Below are 18,347 nucleotides of genomic sequence, written 5' to 3'. Positions count from 1 at the left end.
TTCATACAAAATGAAATGTCCTCCCTGGCTTGTGTGTGGATCCTTTTTTTGTCTATCACATGTGGCAAATGCATAGGATTCTGTTTTTGATGCATGTCACTGGCAGGATTTGGAAGATGTCACTAATGGCTTCCCTGCTGTGTTGATGTACTGCAAAATAGGTGTGTCCATCAGGAAAGTTATGTTTGAACTTCACCCATCCACCACACAGCTGAGAGTATATTTAGCCACATAATTGATTTGTATGATATGTGTGCATGAATGAGAGAAAGAGAACGATGGAGTCCTTTGAGATGCAAAGATATACATCATTCAACATAGTCAGCTTAACTATCAGTATATATAAACCTCATATCACCAACAGGATTTATAGAGAAGCTATGCAAGTGAGTACAAGGAACACTCCATGTGTTCATCATGAACACCCAACACTCACAGCCCACACTACTATTCTGTAACTATAGTTATTTAGTGGGAACCAGAGTAACTGAAACACCCCAAATGCCTGGACAGTAGGAACTGAAAGTGCATTCCATTTCCCCAAATTAAGACCATCTGAATATACTCTAAAGTTTGGGAAATCTATTACCCATAATGCATGGCTATCTCTTGGGAAGCAACAAATTGTTCATATCCTGGAGAAATGAATGGAACATCAGTCAGGTGGAAAATGAAAAAATTCAATTAAAGGTAATAATAAGAGACTCAGAAATTCTTCTAAAGGGACCTAACCATAGATGTAGGAAACAGTGGGAGCTAGGAAAACTGTCCTTTTAGTTCTGTGAACCTTTGAAAGTCTTTGGGAGATGTGGGAAGTTATAAGTATGTCTCATCCTTTGAGTCAAAGGCCATTGTTTTTAAAGGCTGTGGCAAATTGCCTTATGTTATCATAAAGAAATGCTATTTTGACACTAATGATCTCTGTGAGGCTTTTACTGCCATGCAGGAGAGAAGTATGCTGACTTTATGATAGAAATGGTGAAAGAGGAATGCACGTTGGGATTTGGGATGGCAGTTTTGTCCACATCAAAGTTGGGTCCATATTATCTATTTGAGAATTCTTCCCATAAAAAGGAAAATAAATGCCTTACAGCTCTTGAAGTTGGCTGAGGGTCCTAATGGCCACTGGAAATTCCACCAGCTCATTATAGTTTAGGTCCCTAGGAGAGAGGAAAGCAAAGGCATCATTAAGAAAGTTGGGAAAGCAGAGCTGAGTTTGTCACATTTCTAATGGTTGGAAAGTTGTTAACTCATGCTGGGGATTAGCTTTCCAAGTTCATTTATCCAGCCCCGCTCTCCCCCACACCCGGCTGGAAAAATAAATCCAAAGCGATGCTGTTATATTTCCTGTTCGCAGATTTCATGGAGCCTGAGCCCTGGCAGTTTCTAAGGCTGCTTTCCCTGATCCGCTTCTCCTGGTTGTGCAGCACTATAAACAGTATAGAAAAGGTCAACCACCACAATAATCAATATGTTGGAGCACCTAGAAGGAAAGGCGAAGGGACTGTTTAGTTCAGTGAAAAGGGAACTAAGAATGAACATAATAGAGATTTATAAAATAGCGAATGGAGTGGAGAAGATGAAGTAGAACTTTTCTCCCCTCTTCCAAAATGCTGGAACTCATAGTCTCCCAGTGAGGTTGTTGGGTGATAGACTCAGGACAGACAGGAGGAAGTAGTTCATCAGTCAAAGAATAATTAACATGTGGGATTCACTGCCACAGGTTATAGTAATGAACACGGGTTTCGCTAATTTTAAATTGGATCAGTCAGATTGCAGAATAGGTCTTCCAATAACTAGTCATTACAACAGCTAAGTGGAATCTCCATGTTCCATGTTCCTTGTATTTGTTTGGCCACTGTATGATACACTATTGGCAACACAGATGGCAAATTGCAACTATGATAAAGCTGATCAGAATTCATCTATTGTCATAAGGACCTTAATTAAGAGTTTAATATAAAATAATAATTGATTCTTTGGGCCTCAATGATAAAATTATCAAACAACATACAGTTGGAAAAGCCTCTGTGCACACCACACCTTGTTTAAAGCAAACTGCAAATCATGGTATCTCCTTGTAGGGTTATAATATAGTGTCAGTTAGTGTTTACAGTTAATTCCCTACAATGCACTGTTTGTACTGGGGACCTGGTTCCGCACAATTAAAGCAATATTCACATTACAAACAAATCCAAAATTAAATGCTTCACAGAAATATATCATTACATACAAAATGCACCAGCAATGATTCCACAAACAAAATCACTCCCTCAGACTAGAAGTACTAGCTTTTATGTACTGGACTACATGGACCACTAGTCTGATCTAGCACGACTGCTCTTATGTTTTAGTGGCTCCTCCATAGCATAAGCTATACTAGGACCTTTGTCCCTGACATGTTTCTGTTGCTGAAATCTGAACCCAAGACTTACCCAGATGTGTTGCAAAACATCAAACTGCTTTGTTGGAATAACATTAGCAGTCCCTAGAAGACATTTAAAATTATCAGCCTAATAATTACCTCAGGTGGTTCGTGGACCAATTTGCAAGGGATGAAGGCATAACAAATTGTTTTTCACTGTAGAGCAGGGGTGTCAAACATTTGTTACAAGGGTCAGATATGAAATGTGACTTGGTCAGGCCAGATGCAGGAGGAGGGGTGGCTGCCTTGGCTGGTGAATCCCCAGCAGGCTCCCCAGCCCATATCAGCACTGAGGAGGGGTGGTGGTGGCTGTCTCAGCTAGTGACATTGCAGCAGGTTCACCAGCTCGGATCAGTTCCCCTTGAGAGGGCTTATCAAGTCAGGAGGAGGGGGTTGCCTCAGCTGGCTTGTGGGCCTGATAAGCCCTCTGGAGGGGTTGGATCTGGCCCCTGGGCCACATGTTTGGCACCCCTGCTGTAGAACATGCCTGCCTGATATGCTGTAAAATAATGCACTGTGTAAGGAGAGTGCTGAATGTTGCTCCACAGTGAAATTCTTTGAGGTCCTGAGACTCTTAGGCCCCTTCTGCACACACAAAATAATGCGTTTTCAAACCACTTTCACAACTGTTTGCAAGTGGATTTTGCCATTCCGCACAGCTTCAAAGAGCACTGAAAGCAGTTTGAAAGTGCATTATTCTGCATGTGCGGAACGAGCCTCAGAGAAAGGGGCACTGTACCTTAAGCGGTGCAATGATAATAACATCCTTGTATTGTTTATTTAGGTCAATACAATGGAATGCACAGGGAAACTGTGTATACAGAGAACTAACCTGAGGAATAAATTTCATGTGACCCTTTCTAGTTACATGGCAGTTCAGTGGGTTGTAATTGGCAAATATCTTGGAATATTAGAGTAATTACTGGCTTATGTGGATTACTTCATAATTGCACTTAATGGACCCCCTAGTAATTACCACATGAATGAGATTACAGTTTAAAAGACAGAAATAACCATGAATTTACTTTGGAATTAAATGGGATTAGCCATCTAATTGCTTAGTAACGCCCACTCTCCCACATCCCTACCCCCCCTTCCCCGCATCGTGTGGTAATTCCTCAGTAACTCTCCTGTGTTTTATCCATAGTATGTAGAGCTCCATATAACTGGCTTTAGCAATTGAAAGAAGGGACAGGTAACACAAATTGGCATCAAAAGTGTTCATGTACAATATCAAATTTCATAAAAATATAGCAAGGAAATAGTCACTTGAACTCAAAAATACTGGTTAGAATAGAATAGGATCTGGAAGAACCATGTTCAAATCCTCACTCTGCCATTAAGCTTACTGGGTAACCTGGAGCCAGTCAGTGTCTCTCAACCTAACTTACCTCACAGGGTTGTTGTGAGGATGAATGGAGACGGGGAAGAACAAGGCACACTGCTCTAAACTTTTGGAGGGATGATAGGATAAAAATATACAAAATAGAAAATGAAAGGGTGTTTAAGGTGACTGATTTCAAAAGACATTAGGTAGCTGTTTTACCCTGCATTAGATTGTACCCTGAAATATTTCCTAGGTTTATAAAGGCATCAGTCTTCTGCAATACACTGTTCTGCATTCAAATACTGCTATTCTAAGATTTTAACACGCATCATGAGGAACACCTTCTAGTTGTGAATGCAGCTCCTGAAAATACTGTTAAGAGGAGATAGAAAATGAAAAAAGGAATTATTTTAAAATTGAACGTATATTTTTGCTGATACACTTCTTATTCAAATTACAGGCAATGCAAAACCAAACTTAAATACTTTTGAATAAACGGCATAAAGCTGATATGACAAGCAAACAAATTTGTAAATATATTTCTCGAGGGGACTGATTTTTGTTGGTGCACTGGGATCCACAAATGTGTCAAAGCCTAAAACAGCTTATTTAAAATGTTTGGGAGATATCAGGAAAAAGAGAGAGGCATACAGATGAATGTGTATAGTAAAAATGAAACATAAATCTTACATGATATGCTACGATCAGTTTAGTTTAGTTTATTGGATTTATATACTGCCCTTGCTCATCCAAGGACAGGCTAAGGGTGGCTTACCAAAAAAAAGATAGTACAAAATAAAAAATATACATATTCCATATAAACAATAACATTCCCAGTAGCTCTCAAAAGGTTAGAAACTACTTCTCTAGGGGATTTCATGGAGAAGTGAATCTTCTTGTGGTGACTTACTGCAGACATCAGGAAGAGGGATTGGCAGTGAGCAATATTCCTGAAGAAAAGGAGTGTAAAGGGGGAGGGAGGGATATTTAATAAGGCAGTGAACCCAGGGAAGCAGAAGAGCCCAGAAAAAGAATGGAAGAAACATTTGTCCACAAAAATAAGGGGAAAAGAAGTTCAAAGAGATCACTGCCCCCTCCTCTAATAAGGTGTGAATGATAGTAGCCATAGCAAACCAGGTAAAATGTTTAAAAATGCAAAAGGAACAGGCTTTTCAACCAATAGGGGTTTGGAAACCAGAGTGGATTGTGAGTCACCAGTCTTTTTTTCTCTTTTTTGGAAGGACTTGCTGCCAGGGTAGATGTGTGTCCTCCTCTGAGCACTTTCTGAGAAGCAGTAATGATATGAGGTTACTTAGCAGTGAAGAGGATTCCTTCAGAGCAGTGGTTCTCAACCTGGGGGTCGGGACCCCTTTGGGGGTTGAATGACCCTTGCACAGGGGTCACCTAAGACTCTCTGCATCAGTGTTCTCCGTCTGTAAAATGGATAAATTAGGGTTGGGGGTCACCAAAACATGAGGAACTGTATTAAAGGGTCACGGCATTAGGAAGGTTGAGAACCACTGCTTCAGAGCCTTTGATTTGTTTCTCACTACAAGACACCTTCTGGTTCAGTCCTTGGCGTTCTGGCGGGTGAGGTCATAACACTGCATCCACCCCTTCAACAGATTCTTCATTAATTGGTCATTCCTGGTAGGATCCATGATAAAAATGTAAGGAAAAATGAAGTGTCAACTGATAGCCAATTTAATTAACATCATGTAAGCTGCTTGTTTTCTTATTCAGTTGTTCTTCCAGGAACTCTGTTTCAAAGACTTTCTTCAACTAACAGTTGTAATTTTTGTTTGGATATCAAGAAGTGTGCAAGTACATACAGGAATAGTTCTTCCTGAATGAGGGTTGGCATTCTCTGCAGTATTGGGAGCCTAGCTGGATAAAGCCCCAGTATCTGCTTGGCAGAGAGAGAAAGCATTGTATTCCTGTGCTGAAGCTCTGGGTAGGGGAGCAATCACTGAGTGATCTGGGAATGCACTTGCTGCAGGGGCAAAAATTAAACCAGATGCAAACAAGCTCAGATATACAAAAGGCCTTTCTAAGAGCCTGCTGCTGGAAAAGTGAGGCAATGCAATGTTAGGCAATGCAAAAAATCAAAGAGCCACTTGTGAAACAACTGAGGTGTGAGTCCTCAGGAAAATCATAATGATACCCTTGAAGAAGAAAGGGAGCGAGAGAGAAAGCAAGCTTCTAAAAGAGGAGGAATGCCCTTGCAGTGAATGCGCTCACAGTTCAGTTTGTAAAAGGAGAGAAAATATTGGAGGCACAAGCAAACAGGGAAGGCAGTACCGGGGGAAGAGAATGGAGAAGAGAGCCAGAGTGGTGTAGTGGTTAGGAGTGATGCACTCTAACTTGGAAAACTGGGTTTGATTCCCCACTCCTCCACATGAGCAGCGGACTCTTATCTGGTGAACCGGATTTGTTCCCCAACTCCTGCATTCCTGCTGGGTGACCTTGGACTAGTCACAGTTCTTCAGAACTCTCTCAGCCCCACCTACCTCACAAGGTGTCTGTTGCGGGGAGAGGAAGGGAAAGGAGTTTGTAAGCCACCTTGAGTCTCCTTGCAGGTCAGAAAGGCGGGGTATAAATCCAAACTCTTCCTCCTCCTTTTTTAAAAATTCTGTATAGCACTATGGCACATGCATGGAACTCCCACTTTTCTGCATCTTTCCTAAACCTGATTTACCACAGTGTTAGAAAGATAGCAGCCAAATTGCAGGGTATGCAGTGTGGATGAGAAAATGTGGATCTTTTCCAACAGCGTCAGTTCCACTGCCCCAATCCATTGCTGCAGCCGCTGCCACCTGTATGCCACTGGAAAGCTTACAGGTTCTTTCAAATCAGTCATTGACCTGTCACTGGAGCATTACAGCACTATAGCAATATGTCATTTACAAAAATATATCATTTACGAAAATGACACACAAAAAGACCGCTGCCTTTTACTCCCCTCACCCCCCCCCCAAAAAAAACCTTCAATGGGAGAAGAATGGTGGCTATTATGGGCTAGGGCAGGGTGAGTGAGGGGGAAGGTGCCGTGTGGAAGCTCCGCTGCTGCTATACTTAATTTGCAGCAGAAGTGGCAATGTCATCACCATGTGGAGGACCCTGGGGCACTTTAGTGGGAAAAGAAGGTGTTATTTGCATTAAAGAGCTTTTTGCAACCCAGTTATCCTGTCGGGGTTATGGGGAATGAGGTGTGACCATAAAACAGCTACTTAACCACATTCACAATTGCCAGCTCAGGTTTTACAGCCAGTTCCACTTTAAAATAGGAGCCTCTTAAAAATCCTCCTAGTCTCATGGAGATGCATCGAGCTAACTTAATTTGTTATTGTACTGGATATTTTCTGCGTATCCATATGTAGAACACCCCAATCAGTGTTTGTTTAGGAGTAAAACTAAATTGGCAGAAACAAACCATGATTGCCAGATTGGGCTGGCATGGTGATTTGAACCAATGACACACAGACTGGAACTATTAATAACTCGTAAGGGGCTGGAGGCGGGGGAGTGACAGATAGCCTCAGCTCAATTTACTAACCTCTTAAGGGCTATTAGTGGTTTTGCCTAGGAAGCCAAGAAAAAAAAATTATATGTAACCATAAATTCTTCCACAAAATACCACAGGTTTGCAGCTAATAAACTTTGAGATGCAATAAGAACAGAAAATGGAGCTGGAACTTTTCTGGCTATTTTCATCCTCGTCCAAGTGCCTTCCAATAATTCAGACTGTCACTGCAACTCTGTGACAGTCCTGTCCAATCCACAGAAAAAGGATGCTCAGCCCTTCCAAATGTTTTGATTATTTTGGTATTCGTAGCTAATATTTTCCCTAGCTGCAAATAATTTTGTCTGTTACCAGGAGCCTGGCAAGTGCTTGATTAGGGGTAGGTACATGCCAACAATTCAGCAATGCAAATATCATGGGATGGTGCAACATGCAAGAACTACAACAATTTGGGTTATAATTGTCAATAATGGGGGTGGCTTGTGGATTTACAGGCATGTGGTCCAAAATTGCATTAGCAAGTGAACCACTCAAAATTGGCTAAAATTTCCGGGGAAATAGTACAAAAGGAGTCCAGTGACTGTGATGAAAAGTACCCTATTCACCTCATTTCACTGCTGCAGATCAGCTTGTCGAAGACTGAAAACAAAGGCAGATTCCCATCCTTATTCACCATCCTCATCCTGCCATCTTCCTCATCTTACCATCTCAAAAGACTCACAATATAAAATGGATTATTCAGCATTTCCAAAAGCATCACTGGCTACACAAAACCATGCAGACATGGCAAATTGTACTTCAGAAGCAGATGCCACATTTTTAGAAAAATCCAGAAGAAAGGTAGTGATTTCTGCCAATACAATATATATTTATTTGTTCATTCATTCAAAACAGTAGAGGAAATTAATCCCATCAAAGATGAAGCTGGGATTGTGGCTCACCTGTGTCATCAGCTTTCCCTCTGTTTGGGAAACAACATGCTACTAACAGAAAGAGTGCCAAATATTTGGCTTTGGGGAAGATAGTAGGAGGCATGGTTAACCAGAATGGAACATTTTCTCATACATGTCAACCATCATATCATCCAGATCGCTTAAGGAGGTACCAGAAACAATCTTGGAGTAGCCCACACTATTCCAAAGAAGATCAAAGCTCAGCTGTCTCCTCTTTGTCCGCGGGCTATTCCCTCCCACTAAGGCATCTTTCTCTACTACTTGCAGAAGGCATTTTTTCTCCTATGCTCCATTGTATAGGAAGCTTCTGAATTCCATATGGTTTCAATCTCAGCTGAATTTATTTAACAAGTTGAAAGTAAGCCTTAGAGAGCGGGACTCTCCTGGGGGGTCCTTCACCATACAGATGCAAGACAAAACAAAAAGAAAAGACTAGACCATAAGTAGGAGAAAGTGTAGCCAGAGATGCAGTCCAAGAACACAGAAAATAAGTGTGGGACTGATTACTTAGCACTGTATGATACTCAGAATTACCACACAAGATTAGGAGGCGAATGGCGGACTTCTATCCACCTTTACTGTGCACGATTGTTTTTGTTTGCATGATGCTCTTCACTAGCACATGCTCACAAAGTCAGTAAAATGCCTACTGATACTGTATCACATGATATAGTAATTGTTAACACCCCTCTCACCTGACTGGAATTAAAGGACTTTATCTCCATTCCTACTCATGTCTGATGAAGGCACCTTTGTCTCTCAAAAACTTATACCATGAAACTCTTGTTCTTTAAGGTGCTACTGGAATCAAATCTAACTGTAATAGTTAACTATAAACACCTTTTGGATGTACTGTTCATATAAAATGCTACAGATTTCTCTGATAAGAGAAACTCCAGCTTGATTTAGTTCTTGCAAGAGCAGTATAGAAAGAATAAATGAACCTGGTTGTGGAAATCTACATCAATGCACGCTTAGACTACATCATGAGGACAGAAAGGGGAATACAGCTTAAGAGGCACACTTGAGCAGGAGTGGAACCATCTGCAAGACTTAGTGTGATGTACTGAAATATTCAGAGAGCTCTAGATATTTCTCTGGTTGGTACTAAATGCTCCTCCCTCTCAAAAATATGAAATTCACTCTCATGGCAGAAGAGGAGAACAGGTGTGCCCTGCTTGTACAGATGCCTTGAAAGGTGGAATAGATGGAGAGAAGGGAGCCTATTCCAAATGATATTTCAGGCTTCTCATACAAATGTAGACAAATACCATATTTCTTTGTTGCTGTTACTGGACTTCTGATACAGTTTAGTGTTGAGGCTTTGGACTGGTTCAAATATTCCTCACAGACTGGACTCAAATGGTTGCTATTGGAGACCAATTGTCATCAGTAGGGGACCTGTCCTATGAGGTTCCACAGGTGTAGTCCTATCCCCAATTCTATTCAAACTTTATGCAAAGGCCTTAGGGAACAGTACCTCTAAACTCTAACCACGGTAGGGAACTGCGTAGAAGTTCCCTACCTCTGCGCTGGAAGTCAGTCACTTGCAGCAGCTCCCCCTGCTGGCAGCCACCTGAGCTGTGTGGCACCAATATGGTGTCTTCATGGCAGTGTAGTTTACAGGGAACATTGCCTTTAGGACAAATCATTTGTGGTTTGGGTGTCATCAATATGCTGACAACACCCAACTCCATATCTCCTCATCCAAATCTCCTGGTGATGCAGAAGACGTCCCGAATCACTGCCTGTCTGCTGTAGTTAAATGGCTTAGAGTGAACAAATTAAAACTAAATCCTGATAAGGTGAGGCTAATGCTGGTTGGAAAGGAAGAAATCTTCAAGGACATTGTGCTTCCCGCCTTCAGTGGGATTCAGCTGACTTGCCGTTTCATCCAGAGCTTAAGGGTTATAATGGATCCAATATTATTGCTGGAGAAGCAAATTAATGCAGTTGCAAAAAACCTCTTACTACTAAGTTTAGCCCAGAAGATGATGTGGCCAATCTGGTCACCTGGATCTATGCCACAGTAAAATCAAGACTAGACAACTGTGATGCATTGTACATAGATCTTCCCTCAAAGTCAACTCAAAGACCTCAGTCAGTGCAGAATGCCACAGCTTGGTAATCATCAGGAACTTGGCAGAACATACATAATAGCCCCATTCTGTACTCACTCCATTGGTTGCCCATCATTTACAATTGTGTTTAATTCAAGATATTGGTTATCATATAAAAATGAGAGCCAGCATGATGTATTGGTTAACAGTGGCAGGCTCTAATCTGGAAAACTGGGTGTGATTCCCCACACCTCCATATGAGCAGCGGACTCTAATCTGGTGAACCGCGGGTGTTTTCCCTGCTCCTCCACAAGAAACCTGCTGGGTGACCTTGGACTAGTCACAGTTCTCTTCCAACTCTCTCTGCTTCACCTACCTCACAAGGTATCTGTTGGGGAGAGGGGAAGGGAAGGCAATTGTAAATTGTTTTGAGACTCCTTAAAGGTTGAGAAAAGTGGGGTATAAAAAGCAACTTTTCTTCTTGATGGACTTGGATCCTCATATCTGCAGGACCACTTCTTCCCCTATGCTCCACCACAACAGTTTCCTTTAGACAGAGTCTTCAACTAAAGACAGAGTCTTCTGCAGGCATCACCATGCAAGTAGACAACTGCCTGTTCACATGCATTCTGATGTAACCCCCACCTTATGGAATGGCCTGCCTGATGAAATCAGGAAGAGTCCCACTCTCCTGGCTTTCTGCAAATTATACAAAACAATTATTCAGTATTTTTATACTTTGTACTCTCTGTTGCTGTATGTATTAACCTTGGTATGTTATTTCTGCATAGTTTAAAACTAACGGTTTGTTTCAGCTTGTTCCAGATTTTTACTTAGTTTTAATTTCTGCAGTCCTAGTGCTATTACACTGCTTATTGGACATCCCAGCCTATTGACTGCAATTGACTTAAAATATACAATCTGCCTTGAGTCTCAATGAGAAAGGCAGGCTATAAATAACATATACATAACATAAATAAGTAAGTAATACAAACAGGGGTGGGGGACTATGGGACTGTAAATGCCTTGCTTCACAATGCAGGCTATATTCTACGTAATAATTGACAAGGCTGACCTAACAGAACAAACGTTTCACACTTCTCTCCCTTTCCTTTGTCACCCTTAGCAAGAAGTGAATGATTATCAAGTTGTTAAAGCACTACTCTCTCAACTTTGAAGCATACATTTCTTCAGAGTAAACTCAGGAAATAATTATGCACCAAAGATAACTGAAGTTCCTGTGCAGCAATATAGCCACCACCTGATTATGAAAGTTGTTGTTATGCAGTACATGAAAGCAGTTGAGGTAGGGCTAGCATTTGATGATGACATCCTTGGATAATTGCTGGGTCTCCATAATCCTACTCTTGACCTACTCCTATTCCACAATCTTATTCTTGAACAAGCTACCTTTATCACCACATGACCCAAAGAGGAGCACCTGCTGCCTCTTTTGGGGCAGAAGCAAAGAGGGAGGACCTGTCTTCCCTACCTTCATGCAGCTTCTAGTCTTCTTTTTCATAATCAGGCTATATGATGGAAAGAAGGCGGGCATTGACTATTGCTTCCATCACAGCCTGACTTGGGCCAATTCCGCACTTGCGTTATCGACCTAAGTTCGAGCTGTGTTCGACCTAAGTGCTCCGCACAACCACTGGGATCGACGTGGTTTTGTACCAGCTTCGCCCCGTGTAAAGGTCAAATTTCTGACTCCAGTTGGGAACTACTACTTTTTCAGGGAACCACGCTCGAACTCAGCTCGATTCCAGTAAAGCGCAGAATCACTGGTGCCAGGAGTCCCCCATTCAGCCAGCTGAGTGTTTCGGGCATGCGTACAGCTGGCCAATCAAAAAACGGCACCTTCGTCCCTCCATTCCTGTGGCAGGTTTTTTTTGTAACATGTGTGGGGATAGACAGAACATGGCTGTAGAACAGTAGCCAATTGGAACGGAGCGGCGAAGAGGCGCAGGATGATCCCGCCCTCCGAGCTGGGATCAAGCTGGTTGCAGTGGGGAACAACAATGGCTTCGACCTAGGTTAGTACCCTTCTCAGGGAACTGGGTTGAACCTATTTTACTCGTGTGCGGAATCGCCCTTGGTTACTCACTAGCTACCCATTCATTTGTGTGCTGGCTACTGGCTTTTTCCAATTCACAGCCATGTTGTCAATGCCAGTCACCTTCCCACTCAGTTACTTAGATAGCCTCTGGTACTGTGTGGCTTACTGCTCGCTGGCCAGGGGCTTGCTTATTAGTTAGCTACTCTCTTGTTGCCCTTTTTTCTGCCTGGGTGAGTACCTTTTGGCTGCTGTTGGGTATTTATTCAACCTCTTGGCCAAGTGAAAACCAATAGGCAAGATCAGCAGTGACAGCTGCCTTTTGTCGCTTCCCTACTCTTCCTCTGAGAGGAAGACATTTTGAAGGCCCTTGTGGAAGTTTTTAGCCAACCACAGCATAGTCCACATTTAGTTATATTTAATTATATTTTTCTTATGTTCATTTATTCTAGGACATCTAGTTGCTCCTTTGGAAACAATTCATGTTTGTCTATTATTTTGTCTTCTCACAGAAGTGAAACAGATTTGGATGGTTTAAATCAATTCCTTAGAAGTTTCTCAGTTTATGATGATATACAATATACAAGTATTCTGAACCTTTCCAACTCAACAGTGATTTCTAATGTGGCCTTTAAAACTGAACAGGCTGCTTGCTTCTGAAACTGAAACATGGACATTATCCATGAATGGAATTCAAACAACAGTTAATTCCTTTTAGACTATAACCAAAACCAAAGATTACATTCCACGAGTATCTGTCAAATTATATCAATCACCAAACAGCATAGCATTGCTTTACAGCTCATATCTCAAAGGCATAAACTATAAAATAGGGCATACCCAGGGATTGGCAAAGCCTAATGAACTGCAGTTTCAGTGACTCAACTGATCCTATTGAAGCAACAGTGCCCAGGAGGAGGATGAAGGATGGAAGATGTTTATAGTAAACTATAACAGTTAGATTCGAGTCCTTAAAGAATAAGAGTTTCGTGGTATAAGTTCTCAAGAGACAAAAGTCCCTTCATCAGACATGAGTAGGAATGGAGGCAAAGTCTTTTGGCATGGCTTGAGATTTGGCACATGTGGTATATTTGCTGTATGCATTACAATGGAATAGTCTCTCTCTTCCTACCCCTGTGATATTAAGGTGTGTGTTTAGTTTCTTGGGGTGGAGATGCTGCTCAGTCAGTTCTGCTTGTCAGTTAGAATGACACACAACATGAGCCAGAGGCGTATCGGGGGGAAATGGTGCCAGGGGACAACACCTGCTCTGGATGCCCCCTGCCCCCGCACCTGCACCCCCTGAGCTTGGGAACGGGGCTTAGGGATATGGGCGGCTTGGACAGGTACTGCAGTGGTAGGTCGGCTCCTGGGCCGACCTGCTGCCACAGCGCCCATTCAAGCCACCCCCCTGCCTCCCTGCAGGCTGCCTCCTGTCCTCCCCAAGCCAAATTGGCGTGGGGGAGAAGGGGGGAAAGTTTGTGCCCCCTGCTGGTATGCCCGGGGTCATTTGTACCTCCTGTCCCTGTAGGCAGTACACCCCTGGCATGAGCTCCCTTGTCCTGAAACAATCGTTGTATGTCCTTGCTTATAAATGGATGTTGTTTTGAACACACTCATCTCTATTGCTTGAGCCTAAGAACCTGAGTTAGGACACTGCTCCTGAGTTATAAGTGAAAGTGAACATCACAGCATGAAGGGCAGTGACTGAGCAATGAATAAGCAACAAAGCAGCACAGCTTGTAAGAACTTTTCTTTAAATGCCCAATAATAGAAGAGATATATATTATTTTTTCCTTCTTGCTACAGCTCCTTTCTCCACTTTCCATACCATTCTCAAGGGTTTCTTGACCTGTAGCAGCAGCAGCTTGTAGGAAAACATGGGACCGGGAAGGGACAGGCCTTCCTTAAACTTCCCTCTGTTCATGGCTTCCTTAGGATCCAAGCCAAGAGTTTCTCAAGCTCCACGACTTGTGGGCTGCCTAATGAGTCATCAACTGTCTATGTCTGGCCTAAGATAATTAACTTTCTTTGAAATAAAGATGTAAAGGCCCAGGGAAAAAATGGAAAAAAAATCAGAAAAAAAGGCTATTCTCAAGGCCTGACATGAAAAGACTTGAGATTTTATGAGGGGGAGAGGTGAAATTGTAATAAAGGAATATGTTTCTCATTCAGGATAAGTACAAATACTTTATAAAAGAGCAGGTTAAAATAGTATTTCCACAAAGGCAATTCACAATTGCAAGTTTGCATATCAATAAATGTGGACAGGAACAGTAGACATGGTTTATTTGAACTTCCAGAAGGTTTTTGACAAGGACCCTCACCAAAGACTCCTGAGCAAACTTTAGTCATGGGCTAAGACCAGTCAATTTATGAATTGGAAACTGGCTAAAAACAGGAACCAGAGTGTTGGAATGAATGCTCAGGTCTGACAATGGAGGAATGTGAACAGTGAGGTCCTCAGGGATCAGCATTGGGATTTGTGCTTTTCAACTTGTTCACAAATGGCCTGAGTTTAGCGATGAGCAGTGAGTGAGGTGGCCAAGTTTGCAGATGACACCAACATATTATTGGCAAAAAATGCATTGTGAAGAGCTCCAAAAAGATCTCTTCCAACTGGGAAAATGGGCATTAAAAGGGTAAATGGATTAATTGTAAGTGTAATATGATACATATTGAGGCTACATATCCCAAGTTCACATATATATTGATGGGGTCTGAACTGACAACAACAGACCAAGGAAGGTAACTTGAGGTGATAGTAGTTAGCTTGAGGAATATGTTCACCTAGTGTACAATTATTGGCCATAATTAGAATAGGAATCATACTGCCCTTATAGAAATGTATGTTGAGTCTATACTTGGTGCACTGTGTACAGTTCTAGTCAACAATCTGAAAAAGGATATTGCAGAGCTTAAAAAGGTACATAAAAGGAGCAAATAAAATGATTGGGGGCTATAGCAGCTGCCCTATGTTTAAACATAAACATAGAAGGATTGGTTAAAACACTTAGAAAAAAAGGTGAGTAGGAGGAGACATGATAGACATTTATGAAACCATGCAATGGCATAGAGAGAGTGGACTGGGAGATACTTTTCCCGCTTTCCCAGAGTTCTGGAACCCAGGGTCATCTACTGAAGCTGAACGGTGGGAGATTCAGGACAAAAAGAAGTATTTCTTCACACAGAGCATAGTTAATTTGTGGAGCTCACTGCCACAGGATGTGATCATAGCTGTCAACTAGGAAGACTTTAAAAGGGGAATGAACAAAATCATGGAGGACTGGGCTGGGCTATCATTGGCTAGTAACCATGATGGATATTTACTCACTCCAGTAACAGGGGCTGTGTGCCTCTTGAAATCAGTTGCTGGAGAGCACAGGCAGGATGATGCTGTTTCTGTCTTCCTGATGGTGGTCTTCACAGAGGTAGCTGATGGGCCACAGCATACTGGGCTAAATGGGACTTTTTTCCTGATTCAGCATGGCTATTCTTATGTTCTTAGGTTTATCAGATACTGGCTTTAAACAGATGTCACAGTAGCATTTCTGCTGCACTTGACTGGATTACAATGCAAACATAGAACTTTAAACTGGAAAATTGTTCTCAAATGCTGAGATATTTCGTGCAGGAGTGCAGTCTGGAGCCATTTATGCACTTGTGGTTTCTTTCGTATTGAATGTACATTCCCTTTGGATTGGAAATCAGTTGTGGGAAGCTCTCCACTGACAGCCCTTACTCTGTCTGGAGGTTGACAACCCTAACTCTGTCTGGGTTTCCTCTAGAGCACTAGCTTGATATCACATTAGTGGAAACACTGACACAAGTATTAATACTCATACTGAACCCTCCTGCCTGTCTTCCAATATACCCACACAGCCACTGTGCAGCTTAGGATCCCAACCAGTTTGCCACTGATCACGGCTAAGAACGATATAAGAACTATACAAACCCCCAACAAACCCTAAGAACTGTATAAACCCCAACAATGTCTCAGGGCCGCTGCCATCACTGCTGGCTAGAGTTGGCGATTCGGTCCTAATCGCCTCCGATTCGGGCAGATTCGGACTGAGTCAGGTCCGAATCAATGGCATCTGATTCGGAGCTATTCAAATCAATGGCGTCCGATTCGGTGCCATTACTGAATCAGGCCTCGGACGGCCCAACTCGTTTTTTAAAAAAGCCCTCCAACGAAAAAACCCTTCCCTCCCGAGTCCCCAATAAAAACCTTCCCTCCCTCTGCCCAAGTATGTCACTTGCTTGAAGTGTGTTGCAGAATGGCTTCATTTTAAGAGGTGAAGGTTCTGTAGGGTTTTCCGGGCTGTGTGGCCATGGTCTGGTAGATCTTGTTCTTAACAAGTTGCCTGCATTTTTGGCTGGCATCTTCAGAGGTATATCACAGAGAGAAGTCTGTTACACACTGTCCAGTGACTGAGCAGGCTTCATGTGTAGGAGTGGTGGTAAAACCTAGTAAGCCTCTTCAAGTTCTATGGTGGAAAGACTAAAGAGCTGGGAGATTCTGTGCTCTGAAGTGGCTCCATTGCAGCCAATCAGCCAATCCATCCATCCATCCATCCATCCATCCATCCATCCATCCATCCATCCATCCATCCATCCATCCATCCATCCATCCATCCATCCATCCATCCATCCATCCATCCATCCATCCATCCATCCATCCATCCATCCATCCATCCATCCATCCATCCATCCATCCATCTATCTATCTGGATTTGGGTGTCTTAGTTGATAGTTCCATGGGAATGTCGACTCAGTGCATGGCAGCTGTGAAAAAGGCAAACTCTATGCTGGGGATAATCAGGAAAGGAATTGATAATAAAACTGCAAAGATTGTCATGCCCTTATATAAAGCAGTGGTTTAATCAAAGACTTAAAGTACTGTGTTCAGTTCTGGTCGCCACATCTCAAAAAGGATATTGAAGAGATAGAAAAAGTGCAGAGAAGGGCAACGAGGATGACTGAGGGATTGGAGCACCTTTCTCCTTAGTGAAGACAGGGCATTGCAGCTGTTTGGGGATTCTTTTTCTTTAGTTTGGAGAGGAGACGTCTGAGGGGGGATATGATTGAAGTCTATAAAATTATGCATGGGATAAAAAATGTTGACAGTGAGAAATTTTTCTCTCTTTCTCATAATACTAGAACCAGGGGGCATACATTGAAAATGCTGGGGGGAAGAATAAGGACTAATAAAAGGAAACATTTTTTCACGCAACGTGTGATTGGTGTTTGGAATATGCTGCCACAGGAGGTGGTGATGGCCACTAACCTGGATAGCTTTAAAAAGGGCTTGGACAGATTTATGGAGGAGAAGTCGATCTATGGCTACCAATCTTGATCCTTCTTGATCTGAGATTGTAAATGCTTTAACAGACCAGGTGCTCAGGAGCAACAGCCGCAGAAGGCCATTGCTTTCACATCCTGAATGTGAGCTCCCAAAGGCACCAGGTGGGCCACTGAGAGTAGCAGAGAGCTGGACTAGATGGACTCTGGTCTGATCCAGCTGGCTTGTTCTTATGTTGTTATCCATCCATCCATCCATCCATCCATCCATCCATCCATCCATCCATCCATCCATCCATCCATCCATCCATCCATCCATCCATCCACCCATCCATCCATCCACCCATCCATCCATCCATCCATCCATCCATCCATCCATCCATCCATCCATCCATCCATCCATCCATCCATCCATCCATCCATCCATCCATCCATCCATCCATCCATCCATCCATCCATCCATCCATCCCTCTCCCTCCCTCCCTCCCTCCCTCCCTCCATCCATCCATCCATCCATCCATCCATCCATCCATCCATCCATCCATCCATCCATCCATCCATCCATCCATCCATCCATCCATCCATCCATCCTATGATTGTCGTTAGATGCCCTGAGGCAGGAAAGGGTGGGTGTAGAAACCTAATAAAATAAAAGGCTGGTGGACTGCAGTGAGGGCAAAGAGAATGAAATGACTCTTT

At 42.6% G+C, this 18,347-nt stretch overlaps 1 protein-coding gene across 4 annotated transcripts in view; it reads right to left on the bottom strand.

Moving 5' to 3' along the window:
* Positions 1–18,347, bottom strand: part of LGR6 (leucine rich repeat containing G protein-coupled receptor 6) — a 164,663-nt gene that overhangs the window by 17,402 nt on the left and 128,914 nt on the right. For all 4 annotated transcript variants that reach the window (XM_048498394.1, XM_048498395.1, XM_048498397.1 and 1 more), the window contains one exon: positions 1,092–1,160. In XM_048498394.1, coding sequence (XP_048354351.1) covers positions 1,092–1,160 — 69 coding nt within the window. The remainder of the gene's footprint in view (positions 1–1,091; positions 1,161–18,347) is intronic.

The sequence above is a fragment of the Sphaerodactylus townsendi genome, linkage group LG05 (genome assembly GCF_021028975.2).
Source record: "Sphaerodactylus townsendi isolate TG3544 linkage group LG05, MPM_Stown_v2.3, whole genome shotgun sequence".
NCBI lineage: Eukaryota > Metazoa > Chordata > Lepidosauria > Squamata > Sphaerodactylidae > Sphaerodactylus > Sphaerodactylus townsendi.
This window is presented reverse-complemented; position numbering and strand designations above follow the sequence as displayed.